Genomic DNA, 15,620 nt, shown 5'->3' with positions numbered 1-15,620 from the left:
GCTCGACAAGGCTGCTGGGGTGAGTTCAGGCCATTCACCAAGCGTGGGCAGGAGGCAAGCAGGGTCAGGGTCTCGGCGAGCAGGAGCAAGTCCGCCGGATTCCCGGACTGGATCAGGCACCCGTGCCATCCCTGTTTGAAAGTGCTACAGATCCAGGAAGCTGGACCACATGCTTTTCCTAATCTGAAGATGGGCTATTACTTTAACAATGTAAATTTATAGAATGAATGAGTTCACATGTTGTCCTTGTAACTGCAATATCACAAAGACGTTTTCAGTCCACTTGCTACTATTTATTTTAGCGCAGATCACCTGATACTGTGTTATCATAACCTAGCCAGCAATTCCTATGACTTCTTTCCATTAGATTTCATTTTCCTTAGCTGGGCTTTTTTTTTTTTTTTTACACTTCTTTATCCACTTCGGTGTTTTATTTTGCATTCAAAGGCAAAGCAATTATACCTTGTTTTGAAGTGCTATCCTATCAAATTTCAGCCCATCCTTCCAATTTATCAAGATTATAGAGTACTTAATTGCATTCTGCAAAAGAATTGCAGTCCTTTCCAAGCTTGTATTGTTTAAGTATGTGATTAGCATACTCTTCACTGCAATGTCTAAGTCACTGATGAGTCATATTATGCCTGAAATAGGCCACTTGTTATCCTCTTCATCACTGACATGAGGCCATCATAACAACAATTAGCTTGCTTTGTTACTGCAAGCTATATTTTTAAGCTCTTGTTTTATTTAACTGCAAAAGGGTACTGACACGACTTTCATTTTGAACTAGGCAAACCATGTATTTATTGCTACCTCAGTTTAAGGATGGCAAAAAGGACCCTACAGTTCTAAGTGTTTGTTAAAGGGCAGGCTACCACAAAAATAAACAAGTAGGTTGGCTTTTATTATTTATTTATTTATTAAAAAGCAGCTTACATAAATGAAATTCTTTTTTCTTGTAAACCAGAAATGAGGAGAAAAGTCAGTAGTGATGACGAAACGAAAACTTCAATATCTGGTATTCTTCAGCCATTTTCTGTGTGGTCTCTCCAAGCTATGCTAACAAATTCTGTACTAAATTAAGAAATGATGGGTCAAATATCTTTGATGCTTAAGATGCACCTGTTAATGTGCAAACTGTAGCCCACTAATGTTTCTGTGTTTGACCTGCAGTTGCACTGTCATCTTATGTTTTGCTTTTGAGACAGCCACAGTTATTACAAAATGGACAACTGTAGAAAATGTGTCAAGAGATAGTACGTACATTAGTTGAAGCCTCATCACAGGTGATATCCAGGTTAAAGACAGAACAAATATTTGTTCATTTGGGAAACCTGTCAGGCTGAAATGATGGCAAATTGTTCAGAATGTTGATGTTACTGATTTGGTTATTTAAAAAATGGACCCACTGCTAACAGAGAATAAGAATAAAACTTCCCCCTCTATGTGCAAGAAGATTTATACAACGAGCCTGACACATTTTTTCTTTTCTTTACTTTTTGCCTGGCCCCTGCAAGGACGCCCCCCCCCCCAATTTTAAATATTCTTCTTTAACTTTTTTTTTTGTAGATTTTGTAATAACATACTTATTTTTTGTTAAGTCTCAAGTATTGTTTTACTTGTATCCTATTATCTCTCTTAAGAAGCTATTATCACTGTGGATTTGAATTTTCATTTTATTTCACCCAAATGTCTTGTTTTACTCTGTAATCGTCATTAAACCCTATTTCTGGTATTGGCGTGTTACTTGGGAACACAGTTCCTTCCAAGCCTGAAGGGGAAGTGACCTAAGGCTTCTACTCTGGAGTCAGATTTCATATATTCACAATCCAACACCAGATGTATGTGGTTACTTACACTACTGTTTCATATGTGCCTCTGTATGCGCTGGCAAATGCAGGGGTTTTTTTGTGTGTGTGTGTTTTATTCTTACAAATCATACACCTTTTTCCCATGAAGACTGGGCCCAATATGTTCTTTACACTACTTTATTCAATGCAACCTATTTTCCTATCAAAGAAGAATATTTACTTCATTAAACTGTATACTTGGAGATATTTTCTTGCAATAAATTTCCCCTGCTTCAAATGCAACTTATGGAAACTTATGGACACATGAGGGAACATGCATTATCAAGCCCTCTCCAATTGTACCAGCCTCGAAAAAGAATGCTGTTGGCTTTCTTCTGTATTGGTTAGGATAGACAACAACTGGAGATACCTCTTGCAAAGTTCATTCTACCCTTGCCTTGCTATGCATTCCTGGTAAGAATTCCAGTGCCCTTCCAGCTTCAGCAGCACCTCCTAGATGTTTTGGGCTTCGCTCTATTCAGTGACAGGCCCTCTGCTCTGAACAAACTCATCTTCACAACTACTCAGGGAACAGCTGTTGTCACTAGACACAACAAGGAATAGATGCCATTTGACAAGGTACTGTCATCCATAGCAGCTAGATACTGCTGCCAAGGATAGGTGAGTGAGGGCAATGGGCTCTCCCTTTGATAGGAGTACAGGTCAATCTGAGTCTGACAGCAACAGATACAAAGAGAATCTTAAGCCATCACCAAAGGGAGTTGAGACAGGTAGATGGGGAGCTTGATTAGCCTTCATTAAAATGTTTGAATCAGCCCCTCTTTCTACAAAATGCACTTCAATTTTAATTTTAAGCATACACTGCCAAACTCAGCAGAGATTACTGGGAAACCATTTCTAATTATTTCAGTGGAATGCAAGGGCTTAGAATAATAGCCTAGGAATGGGTCTGCAGATTAACTCACTTTGGGGAAGGATAACCTTGCTTACAGAATACTGAATAGCTTGTCCTTTATGACAGTTTATGTAGAATGTACCTTTAATTCAGAGACCGAGTTTGGACAACATGCCATGGCTAGCCAAGGGTTATTTAACCCACAACAAGCTGTGGCACCCATGGGCTCCAGGTTGCATACCCAACTGCTGCTGAAACAGACCATGAGTTAAACAACCCTTGCATAACCCATGCTTGCCGGGTTTGCACAAGATGACAACCCCCGAGCTGAGTTTGCACCTTTAAAATTGTGGCTGCATGCACCCTGCAGGTGCCACAGCCTCATTGTGAGTTAAATAACCCACGTCTTGTCATGGTTCATTCTAGGAAAACAGAGGCCTATGCAGGAGCTATGTGGTCCTGCCTCCTCCTCCTTTTAAATCCTGGTGCTGGCTAACAATGTGGACACACTGATTTTTCCTTTACAGTGTTCATGGAGGCCTCCAGCCAGGGAGCACTCTCTATTCTCTGTCATCCAGAAAACTTGTTGGAGCCAGAAGCATGCACAATGGACACAGTGGTCTCCTGAGGGAGATGCCACTCCTGCACGAGGTCTCTTCCTGCCTTGCAATATTCTGTCTGCTGGGTTGGGGGAGGATGGGAGAGATACCTAAATGAATGAGAAGAAAGGTGCAATTGTTCTTAAAAAGTCAGATCTGGCCATGGAAACACATGCTTGAGTTACCTCAATATTAGATTACTGCAATGCACACTTTGAAAACCTGTTGACTGAACTTTTGGAAGCATACACTTTCCCTATTGCCACAGATGTGCTGCCTTCCGGTCTACTTCCCGGCACAATTTGAAGTATTGGGTATTACCTTTAAAGCTTAGGACCAGGATACCTAAAGGACCATCTCTTCCTACATGAACAGGCCCACTTATTAAGATCTACTGGAGAAGCTCTTCTCTGTGTCATGCCCAGTAGTGAAGGCATGACGGGCAGGGGCATGGGACAGAGGCCTAGGCTTTGGAGGTCCTTACCTAGGGAGGCTTGCTTTAGCTCTTCTCTGTTGACCTTGTAATCTACCCTCTTTAGATTTCCTTTTCTGGCAGGCTTTCAGCCTTCTGAGCCAAGTATTTGACTGATTCCCTGGAGTGAAGTTATGCTGGTGTGTCTTGTCTTTATCCACAGTACCCAGTCTTTCAGTGTTTATCTGTCTTAGTACCTCATGTACAGGTGATATGCTCCTGTTTGTTGTTGCTGTTGTGAAATCACAGAATTAGAGTTGGAGGGGGACCAGCTCTCTAGGGGAGAGCTAGAAAGCATTCCCAACACATGGCCACCCAAGACTTCCAGCGAAGGAAGGCCTACAACCCCATGGGTATTTGATTCTATTGTCAAACTGCCCTTACTGGTAAAGAAGTTTCTCCTAATGTTGAACCACAATCTAGCCTCCTGTTAAGTTAAGCCTAATGGAGTTAGTCCTGCCCTTGGAGGCAGCAGAAAACAATGTGGCAAACCTCCAAGTATTTGAAGAATGTTATCATGTCCCTCCCCTGCACCCCACTCTACCTCCACTCAGCATTTTCAACTTTTCCTCATAGGAACTGTAAGTCATCTTGATCATTTTCTTTTCAAATGGAAAGGCAAATGTTTATTTCCAATCATGGGAAATGCTTGCATTTGACAAGGCACATGCCTGTTGGGTGGGTAGGGCAGTATAAAGCATACATTTGGACTGTGGGAATGGCCTTAAAGGTACCCACAGTGGGAATCATTTGGGAATCATGGTAGGGAAATATGAAACATAATTCAGTCAGGCAGTTTCAGCACAACACACTCATTACACTGATCTATATATGGTAGTAGTATGGATGAGGCTTTAATGGGGCTTGTAAGCAAACCGCAAAGTAGTAAGTGCATGGTAGATGGATGTTAAATGTAATGCATGTAAAATCTAACAACTTCATTATAAAGTAGTATTGAAAACATTAGTCCTGTCTTATTTATGTTCTTCATTACATAATGCAGTATTTAATTATTTTGGTTCTTACTAGAGTTGCGTAACTAGATGGATAAGTTTCATTTTTTCCTTTTGAGTTTTGACACTGCATACACCCTTTCCATTTTGCCTACAGGTTCATAAATTTAAAAAGTCATGGTAAAATGAATGTTATTTCCATTTGTCCTTTTAACCCCACTGAGAAGTGTTTTGGTTTGCATTCATACCCTCTGAAAAAAACCTTTCATTCCTTTTGCTTCAAATATCCTTGGGGATGGTTCCCCTCACCCCCACCCCACAAAGAAGTAGCATAGAACTTCTATATGATTATCATATAGTAGCATACCATTATATAATAATAACAACTACCACCACCACCAGAATTGGCATGAGCATTTTTGTTTGGTAATTACCAAAAGATTGTAGGAAGCAGTTTTATACCAGGTCAAACTATTTGACCATCTAGCCTGGTATAGTCTATTCTGGTTGCCAGCTTTCCAGAGGTCTTTTGCATCACCCACTACCTGAACTTTTTAAACTGGAGATGCCATGGACTGAACTTGGGACTTTCAGCATGAAAATCTGTCCATCACCACTGAGCTAAAGTCCTTGCCTAATTCAGTTTGTGGAACTATCTTTTTTTAATACATCCAAAAGAAACCCAGCTTTAAAGATCAGAAAAGTAGGGAAGGACAGTTTCAGATTTAGGCCAACCGAGTCATTGTGGGAGCTACAAATGTCTATGAATACACTTCAGAAAACTTTCATAGTAGTGTTTATCGATTGCTTTTCCCAAGGCAATCCTGTATTTCTATGCATGCTTAGTAGCTGATATGCAAGGAGACCAGGGCTTCTCAGAGACCTAATTTAATTTTTTGCTCTTCATATGGTTCCTTCTTCTGCAGACCAAAGGTACTTGAAAGGAAGTCTTCTTAAGTCAAGATGGATGTTTTGGAACCAGGAACCTTAGGATAGTAGCGTTGGAGTAGAAGCAAAAATATGAGCAAATTAAAATAGAGTGCCAAGAAAAATATTGTTGAGAGACAGATTAACAAGAAACATTTGGATTCTCTCTCCGATGTACCGATCCAGAAATGAAAGAGGAATTGGAAGCTTTACTATATACCTCTTTGAGAATGGAACAAATTTCATCCCCCACAAGGTGGTGCCCCCAGCAGAAATGGCAATGATAGATGGTGCTCAGGGGTGGTCATGGAAGCAATCAATAGTGCTAATGTGTAAACATTCCTTGCTGTCTACCCTGTTAAGTGATACAGAATTCCCACAAATTACTAACAACTACTCCGTATATTTGTTGAAAAGCTCTGCTGCTTGATTTTTAGTAAATGGTGTTGTTATGACAGCCTCATTTTAGTAATATCCTAAAACAACAAGGCTGACTTTCAATAAGATAAACCTAAAATTCCTACAAACTGGGCCATAACATTCTGTAACATACTAAAACATTCTTATAAGCCTATCTAGGTGAAGCCAAGCTGCTAATTTTCAGTTTCTCTATGAAACCAAGTGTTGCCCTGGGCTGTTAGCTGTGCAACATTTCTCTATAGAAGTGACTGCCTTTCAGTAATGAGCCAACATTACCTATTCTTGTTTTTGTAAAGAGGTCTATAGTCATTCTGGATGAAAGGTACTATGCAAATGCAAATCAATGGCATTGAATAATCTGTGTCCCTTATTATATATTATTGAGGCATACTGCCAACCTCCCTCTAGTATCTTTATCACACAAAGAAACTCAGGCAATTACTGTACGAAATAGCTGTTTTGAAAATCACATGGCTAAAAATAGAAAGGTAGGACTATATCCTTCATGTTTTCTTTGATTTGTTTTTTTTAAAAAAAATTAAAGCGGAGTTCAGAATACTGTCAGACTAAATATTGATTAATACTGTGTTCAGATCGTAAGCGGTTTGCAATTTCTCCATTGTTTCTCCCAATAGTTAGAGATGTTCCCTTTTTGAGGCTGGGTAGCAATGCTGTTTTGGTAGATTAATTTTAGTAACGTCATTCAAAAACTGAAGTTTTATGTTGTTTCAGTACAGTTTCTGTATCTGTCCTTCTGACATACCCATTTTTCCTTGTTTGTCATTGCACGAAACACTGGCTTTTTCCCATTTAAGAACAAGTAACTACTAGCACAGATCCGCATGACTATGAAGAAGAGAAAAACATATGAGAGGGAAAACCCTATCAATACCTTGTAACTGTTGAATCAAGTGACTTTTACAAGACCACATTACCTCCCATAAAAATGAAGGACATAACTTGCCTTGCATTGTATCAATTTAGTCTTTCTACTTTTAAAAAATAGATTGTGATTTAAACAGGTGTTTTTAATATTACAGTATAATCCTAGATATGTCTACTTAGAAGTAAGCCTCACTGAATTCAATGGGGCTTACTCCTAGGTGCATACATAAGATTGCAGCCTTACAGCACAATACTGTACATGTCTATTCTGAAGTAAGCCCTGTTGAGTTCAGACAAGTGGGCATAGAATTTCAGCCTTAATGGTTCAAAAAACAAAACAAAAGCATGCAAGTGGGCTAAGCATGAGTAATTCTGTAGGTAATCTCTTTAGTACAGGCACAAGTGGATACAAATATCCCTTCTATGCCTTGGTAATAGCCAGATGTTTGTGTGATTAATTAGTCTTTCTAAGAGTTTCAGTACATGTTCTATTTTCTGTACATGCCATTTTCCATGACCAAATCAAAGGTCTCAGTTATAAAACTTAAGTAATGTGGTTTAGTTTGAGCAGCATAATAGTCTATTGAGGTCAGTAGGGGGTTGATCTGAGTATACAGGTTCTAAAAAAGCTCAGGTAGATGCCTATAGTGATAACTCAAATGCTCGAGGACTGCCCTCATTTTTACATTTAACCACAGCGTCTTGCATTGCATTGGGTGCTACTCCAGAAAGTTCCCTGACCTTCACTATTTAAGTTTCATCAAGTTTGGCTTTTCAGACTGTGAGAGACTGTGGTAAGGGAGGCCTGAAAAGGCTCTTTGCATGCACTGCTCTTTGGATGTGGTTAGTAACCCTTTCTACCTCATCATCTGAAAAAAAAAGTAAGGGGATTTCAATGTATGATTACATTTTACTTGCCATAGCCATATTGAAGATGGCATTGCTTGCTCAGATGTTCGACGCAGATGCCAACTTGAGTTTGATAAATAGCATCAGAAATGCTTTCGTCACCTTTCCCAAAGACCAGCTCAGCAATCTTAGGAACCTTTTTTCCTTTATTTTTCTACTTCTTTGTCTGGAGTCAATCAACACAGCTAGTTTCAAGATCTTGCAATGATTCATAACTGATCTAGTTGTGTGCCTTTGCTAATGTAGGTTGTCCCATTCAGTGTTAGTAAACTTCTCTAAAGGTAAAGGTGTCCCCAACCAGTCGTGTCCGACTCTAGGTTGTGGTGCTCATCTCCATATCTAAGCCGAAGAGCCAGCACTGTCCGAAGACGCTTCCGTGGTCATGTGGCCGGCATGACTGAACACCAAGGTGCACGGAACGCTGTTACCTTTCCCGTCGAAGTGGTACCTATTTATCTACTTGCAATTTCTTGCTTTCGAACTGCTAGGTTGGCAGGAGCTGGGGCTGAAGACGGGAGCTCACTCCGTCACGCGGCACTTGGGTCTCGAACTGCTATCCGGCCAACCTTCCGGTCTGCAGTTCAGCGTCTTAACCACTAAGCCACCGCGGCTTCTCTAGGACTGGGCTATTGGTCTCACTGTCCAAAATTCACTAGTCTTAGAATCCCATTACTTGGTTTCTACTCTGTTCATAATATGTCATTCAAGAACTCCAACAGAATGAAGTTCACATTTCTTCTTTAAAGAACCACACCAGTCTGCTTTTAATGCACAATGCACCTCTATTATCTAGAACTCCGCAATCTATAGCTAAAACAATAGCTGACAGTCAGTCATGAGATTCTTTCTGGGGACTACTCTCCTACCATTTATCCACTCACCCTCCTGTTCTCCCATCTCTCTCTCTCTCTCTCTCACACACACACACACACAGTTTTTTCCACTTATAGGGTAGATATATTCATTAACTTTTTCACTTCCTGCTGTTTGCCTTCTCTGTTCAGATAGAATTTATGATCCCTACTAGCGTAAAAAATGTGCTTTGATACTGCATTCCGCACATCCCTTTTATTCACATTTTATCTTTACAAACATGACCGCATAGGGACATGTCAACTTTTCTCTCAGGCATTTTAAAAACTAAAACTATATTTTAGGAGCATGTTTCTAAACTGATTACAAGTGCAACATGTTTTAAATTTATCTGAAACCAGGGTTGATAAAAAACAATGATTAAAAAAAATAAATCCATCAATTTTTAAAATTTAAATTGGAATTTTTATTTAAATGAGATTTCAAAATTTTCATAGAACAATTAGTTAAAAACGAGCCTAGGTCAAAGGTATCATCATGAATACTAATTATACAGCTTTTACTTATATTCTGTTAATATGTTAACAGCATTTTATGGAGATGTGAGATAACCTGATCAGTCCTATTCTGCACTGCAGGAGGAGTACAGAAGTGCATGCTTGCGCGCTCTCTCTCTCTCTCTCTCTCTCTCGGCCCTGCCTCTAAGTGCAAAGATAGAGAAGGACAATGAATAGATAATTTTGAGAGATGGAGTAGACCTGAACAAGGATGAGGAGTCTGGATCCAAATGCAATGGATAGTGGAGGGGAGTCGAAAGAGCAGATTTGTGCAGTCCTGACTCCTGGATGCTGCATGTATCCTCCACTGTAGAAGGGAGGATACATGCCTACCATGGCAACAGCAGGCCATAAAAGAGACCCCATCTGGGAATATTTTGCTTCTGTACCTGCTGTGGTTGAAATTGCCTAAATTGTATTTTTTAAAGCACTTTACATTTATCTAAAAACTGAAATAGTTAACCATTCAAAAAACCATGTGGATGTTTTGCTAAAGTTGTTGTTCACTGAAGAAAAGTAAACAGAAGAATAAACAATCTTATTAGTACAATTTAAAACCTGTTTGGTGGTGGTGATTCTGGCACATCATGACAAAAATAGCATGATTAACTGAACAGTTGGAGGTGGTTCATCTCCTGAATGAGTTCACAAGTTCATTCTGCTTAAGTACTAAAATGACCAAATTATCATCCCATTTTTTTGATGAAAATTAAATCTGAAAACCATTCAGAATAATTGTTTAGTGTGTACCCACCTTCTAATGAAACCTACATCTCTAAATATGTACTAAGGTTATATTTAGTACTTCTCCTAAAAATGATGATTAAATAGAATCTTCCTCAATAGTGATTTAAACTGTGATTTAAATAATTAAAATCAAGTCCTTCAGAGCAGTAGTTTAAATTGGGATTTAAATCAATTGGATTTAAATCAAATCAACTCTTTCTGAAACACGAGACAGTGTTTAGTAAGACTATTTCTTGTTGGAAATCCAGTCGACTTTCCCCCTGAAAATCTTTTGCAACTGTTGGATGAATACCATCTGGTGTAAGCAACTTATTTTTATTTAATGTGTCAGTTTGTTCCAGCACTTTGTCACTTGACTTCTCATTCTCGGATAAGGCCTCTTAATTATTACCTGACAGGAACCAAAAAATGTATACATCTGTTATTTCAGTTAATTTGGAATTTACTTAATCTCATAAAAAAACCAAGTCATTTTATGCATTTTCCCCAAGCCTTTAAACACTTCTAAAATGATGGCTTTGATGTTCATTTTTCACATGCTGACTAGTTTATGTGAGAAATATGCCATATTTTCTTCAATTAACTATCATTTTACTAACTCCCTTACCCTGTAAAGCTATTAATCTATTTCATATCTTGCAATTTTGCCATGTACCAAGTACATGCTGCCTATAAACTTGGGGTTATGCATACATTCTGTGACTTTCATGATGGGATTAAGCCTGCAGCTATAGGCTATAGTCCATGGCAGGGCACTGCCAGACATGAATACACATACAGAATTATCTCTCCCTCCACCGCTCTTTTCCCTATGTTTGCTTCTGGTATTGACTCATTAAAGAGGCACTTTTAAGCACATCCATGGGCTTGTACACATGCAGAGTAGCTTTTAGAGTGCTTCCTTAGGTTGTGTTGGAAGCTGTTTTGGAGACCTACGCTCAGTGCAGTACAGGAGGAATAGGCTGCTTTTAAAACAAATCAGGTCAAAAGTCCAGTGCAAATACAGACCTGACCTTGGGGGTCAAGTCAAGTTCTAGATTTCCTTCACTCCATCTCTTGCTTTTCTTTAAATGAGTGGAGGTTCTATGCTTGCAAATCTTTTGTGTGATTATGTTACACCAATTAAAGAAAAGATATCTCCACCCACCCAAAGCAGTAAATTAAGAAAAAGTTGGTATTTTATTTCTGGGGTCAAGTATAGCTGCCCTCCCTCCTTCCCTTGCCCAACTCCATGGACCCAGCCATTGGTATGAGTAGCATGATGTTTAATCTGCAGTTTTTACTCTTTTAGGGTGTTCACCATTAGCTCTTTGTTTAATTCCTTTTGTAGATTTCAGTGTTTCCTTAATAGTTTTTGGTGCAATCTGCCCCAAGAGAATGGTAAACTTAATAATGCTGCGGTCACTATTACTTAGCCGCTCTACTATAGTTACTTCCTGAACAAACTCTGCTGTTTCCCTTAGAATTTAACTGAGACTAGTCCCCCCTTGTCGTGTTCAAAGAATAAATTATTCATTGTGAAATGTTTTTTTCAGCTCTACAAAATACTGTGCTTCTAAGTAGTTGATTCCTTCTCTCTCTCTCTCTGTGTTTTTTAAAGAACCACCTCTTACTTGTTAAGCATTTCAAAACCTAAAATTATACTGAAGCAAACATTAATTGCAGGGAATATAAAAACAATCATGTAATCTTAGATTAAATATAGATTTAGTATTGAGTATAGAATAGAATGCAAAATCAGAGCTGACTCTCCCACCCACCGCCTCAAATGTATGTCATATACTACTAACTTACAATATAGGACTTACTTTGAAGATAGGCTTAAATGCTTCAGATGCACAAGTCACAGCTTGTGAGAAAATAAACTAGCGGGCAGATGGCTTGCAGCTTGCCCCATGTTAAAAATACAAATATAAAGGAAAATGTTGAAGTCTAATTAAAACTACTTTATACAAATTCAGACATCAATTTGCCATCATAAAGATACTGTTCTTATGCCACCATTCTTAAAAACAAATGCTCCATAAACAGAACAAATCTAGGTGTCATCCTAAAGAGACAGACAATGCTTTTAGGACTGGAACATTTGAGTTGAAGTTGTCAAGAGGACATTAACCATTTGTGGCTAAAAAAGTAGCTGTAGAGTGAAAGACTGACTTGGGATGGCTCATGAACTGAACAGTTAAAACTGCCATTCTCCCCTAAATCATTAAGTTCAAAGGCTATCCAGGTACAAAGGCAACCCAAATGGTGGTTGTTTTGTAATGAGTTGTGTGCTTTAACATCAGCTGCTGGTAACTAAATATATAAATCATGACGCTGACACCAGAAACTTCTCCTCTGTCCAACTTCTCTCAGTGTAAAAGCTAAAATAGACATAAAGAATGAATTCCCACTGTACGATGGAGTACCTCCAAAACAGAGCTGAGGGGGAGGGAAAAAAGAGAAAATCAAGCACTGCAATAGCGGATATGTATTTTAGTGGTGACATCACCACTGCTGTCATTCAGACTTTAAGAAGGATCCCTGCAACATTTGCAGTCACTGCACTTATTAAATCAAGGCACTGATTTTGCTGATGCAATGTTGCTTTCCTCAGTTCCAGCTTTTATGATCTGATAATAAAATCTAATGGGCTGGTAAGTATCGTGATGTAGTATCTAAAGCCAAAGAGTGACTTCAACATACTCCACTCCGCACCAAATCTGAAATGAATAATGAAATCTCTCTCTCAAAGTTATACACCATCTTCTGTGTCACACAAAAACATCACCATATTGAGGGCTGTCATAAGAATTCAAAAAGCATCAGAAATGAATATTCATGTTCATCCCTTGAAGAATGGTCAAGTAAACAAAAGGTAGTGGGATACAACAGAGAAATATGACTTATATAGGATGACCTCCAAGCGTTGCTCAATGGGAATAAAGCCACCGTGATACAAAAGAGTTGAGTGCGGCAAGAAGTCTCAATAAAGAGGCACCACAGACAGCTACAAATATGAAGAAACGCTTGTCTTGCTAATTATTTACTTCAAAAATATTCACTAGGGCATCCGTTCCAAAAAAACAAAACAACCCAGCACAGGTGTTTTTTTTACAAATCCATCTTCAACAAGGTCCTAGAAGTAACAAACTTAAAATGCCACAGGCATTTAAAAAAATTCAACATTGCTCTCTTCAGTGATTCTCATTCCAAAGGGTTTCAGGGTTTCCCCCCCCATTGCCTCTCGTATACTGTTCTATTCCTAGCAAGCACACTGGGGAATGGAGTTTTATTCCCACAAAAGGAACATTCTCTAGCAGCCTTTGGAACAGTACTTACTCAAATATGGTGGTTTGTAAGGCGCTCGTGTATTAGACAGCAGTCCATCCAGTTCCTTCCTCTCCAGAGTGCTGTGAAGGGCCTTCTCTTTGCCAAAGGTGGAGAAGGACCTCTCTGCCCCTGGCTGGGCTTCTGGTGTTTCAAACACTTCAGTGTCTGGAACAGAGTCCATACCGGGTACATGGAGATTGCTGCGGTAATCCGCAGCCTGGCGTCCATCAGAAGGGACAAAAGAGGGCATCCAGCACCGATCCGAGTGGCCCAATGCTTTACATTCCTCCGTGCAATTAGAGAAGAGATCCATGCCTACAAGCAGGAAAGAGAGAAAAACTGCAGATATAATCTTCAGCATCATGACCAGCTGCTGATAGATGCATAACGGCATGGTGGTCAAAAAGATTTTTTTTTTCCATCACCATCCTACCAATAAAGAATGTGATCATTTAGTCTTCAAAAGGAAGCACCGTCATTCAAAAAGAAAGGAAGTGCAAGAATGCTCCACAAATGGCAAAACAATCATAAGATGACAAGAGGGATTGCTGTTATTAAAAAAAATAATCTTGTGATATTGCTCCACCAAACCATCTGGGAGTAAGTCCCACTGCATCAGAAGGCGATGACATCAGCTTGATGCCCAGTAAGGGGACCGGTATGACAGGAAAGAAGTGACACAAAAGGAAAAATAGCGATGGCTAAAAAATGGCTGTAACTGTGGAATAAAATTCCACTTGTTTACCTAGATGTCACCAGCAGAAAAGGTAACTAGAGAATGTCCCTGAAAATGTCAATATGTAGAGAAGCAACAGACTAAGCACTCTGCTTTGTAGGATGGGCTATGACTTAACAGAGCGAGCCCTTATCACTATTTCTTCCAAGTTATTTTTCACTGCCATCTCCCTTAAAAACCCCTAAGCCACATGAGGAACAATAGAAATGCCTATATTGAAATTACTCTAATTAGTGGCACTAAGGGTAGCTCAGGTCTGATGTGACACAGATCCAGATACTATTGACAGATGTTTTAATGCTTACTCTGTACCAGCAAACATGGGTCCTTCTCTCATGAAACAGTTTGCTTACAAATCCTTTAAAGCTATTAAGTTTTCAAATGACAAGCAAGGCTTCCACTGATTACCTCCTGATTGGTATTTCAATAGACTGACTGGTTTCTTAAGTCATTGGGCCAGGTTTCTTGAAGAAGCAGCAATGGCCGAAGTCTTTAGAGTTGAATGGAATCACCAGCGTTTACTCAGAGTGACATTAAAAAGCATGCAGGAAGAGCTCAGTGGTGAAACGTTTTTATGACTTGTTTGGAAAAGAAGTGAAATATTTTAGAGCTGAGTATGCACATATAATAGATAGAAAAAAATTCCCTGTTGATTTGGCCTGACAAGAATCACATTAAAATTACCCTTATACACGCATACCACCTGCCCCCGAAGTACCATAATTCATTAACATTAAAGGTAGTTTTCAATGCTAATAATACAACCCATATGGCCAGGCCATTACCAGTTGTTCATCATGGTAAACCACAGATCGTTGATTCCCAAAACCGTGGGCCAAGAATCACTGGCAATGCATCATGGCAGCCTTGCAAGATAGTTGGCAAGCTACTGACATAAGAGAATAGCAATTATTTGCCACGAGACCTTTACAGTGTGTGGCTCTTCTGTATCAGGATTTGAGAATGGCAGATGGTTTCCAGAATCCAGAGACTATATTTTTCTGGTAAGGAAGGCCTCCTTTTTTGATAAAAGCGTCTAAAACCACTGCCACAAAATACATCATTAGCTATCTCCCCCAAGCAAAGATCAGTGTTTAAAATTCTATAGTGGCCTTTAATTGTAATTTTATTCATGTAAGTTAGAAGCAATGTCTTGGTAAATTTTCTGCAGATAAGTAAATCCCACCAAGTTACTAACAAGTGCTTGAGAAGTGGAAAAATACAAGGCGATTTGTCTTAGATTAATCTTACTGTATCATGACAATTTTATTTCAAATTAAGCTATGTGCAATATGAAGTCTGGCTTTCATTGTAACCTTCTACTGATAATTGGCATGCAGAAGTCTGGAAGTAAATTACTAATCGGTGAGCTGTTGAGGAATAAACCTGAGCGGTAGCTGGGAAAAGATTTAGGGGAGGAATGGCACAGAAGACATACGAATGGTTTTGAAGTAAATGGCTACCTCAATTCTTGCTGTTTTAATGGTAGAGAAGAAGGATGGAGAAGAAAAAGGTATTTGGGAGGATATTCAACAACTCTCCAGAAATATTCTTGTCTACATAAAATGTATTTTACTAGTT

At 39.1% G+C, this 15,620-nt stretch overlaps 1 protein-coding gene across 2 annotated transcripts in view; it reads right to left on the bottom strand.

Annotated features, from left to right (window-relative positions):
- PCDH10 (protocadherin 10) overlaps positions 1 to 15,620 on the bottom strand; it is a 47,765-nt gene that overhangs the window by 16,592 nt on the left and 15,553 nt on the right. Inside the window, exons 4-5 of one of the 2 annotated variants that reach the window (XM_084860266.1) lie at positions 13,313 to 13,618; positions 1,566 to 5,716 (exon numbers count right to left, since the gene is read on the bottom strand). In XM_084860266.1, coding sequence (XP_084716392.1) covers positions 5,634 to 5,716; positions 13,313 to 13,618 — 389 coding nt within the window. In that variant the 3' untranslated portion in view covers positions 1,566 to 5,633. Of the gene's footprint in view, positions 1 to 1,565; positions 5,717 to 13,312; positions 13,619 to 15,620 lie in introns of those variants that run through there. The other variant, XM_084860267.1, reaches the window with a different exon arrangement.

This window comes from Heloderma suspectum, chromosome 5 (assembly GCF_057233095.1).
Source record: "Heloderma suspectum isolate Gila_16-S chromosome 5, 16-S_ref, whole genome shotgun sequence".
Taxonomy (NCBI): domain Eukaryota; kingdom Metazoa; phylum Chordata; class Lepidosauria; order Squamata; family Helodermatidae; genus Heloderma; species Heloderma suspectum.
The sequence above is the reverse complement of the archived record's forward strand: the minus strand, read 5'-3'. Positions and strand labels throughout refer to the sequence as shown.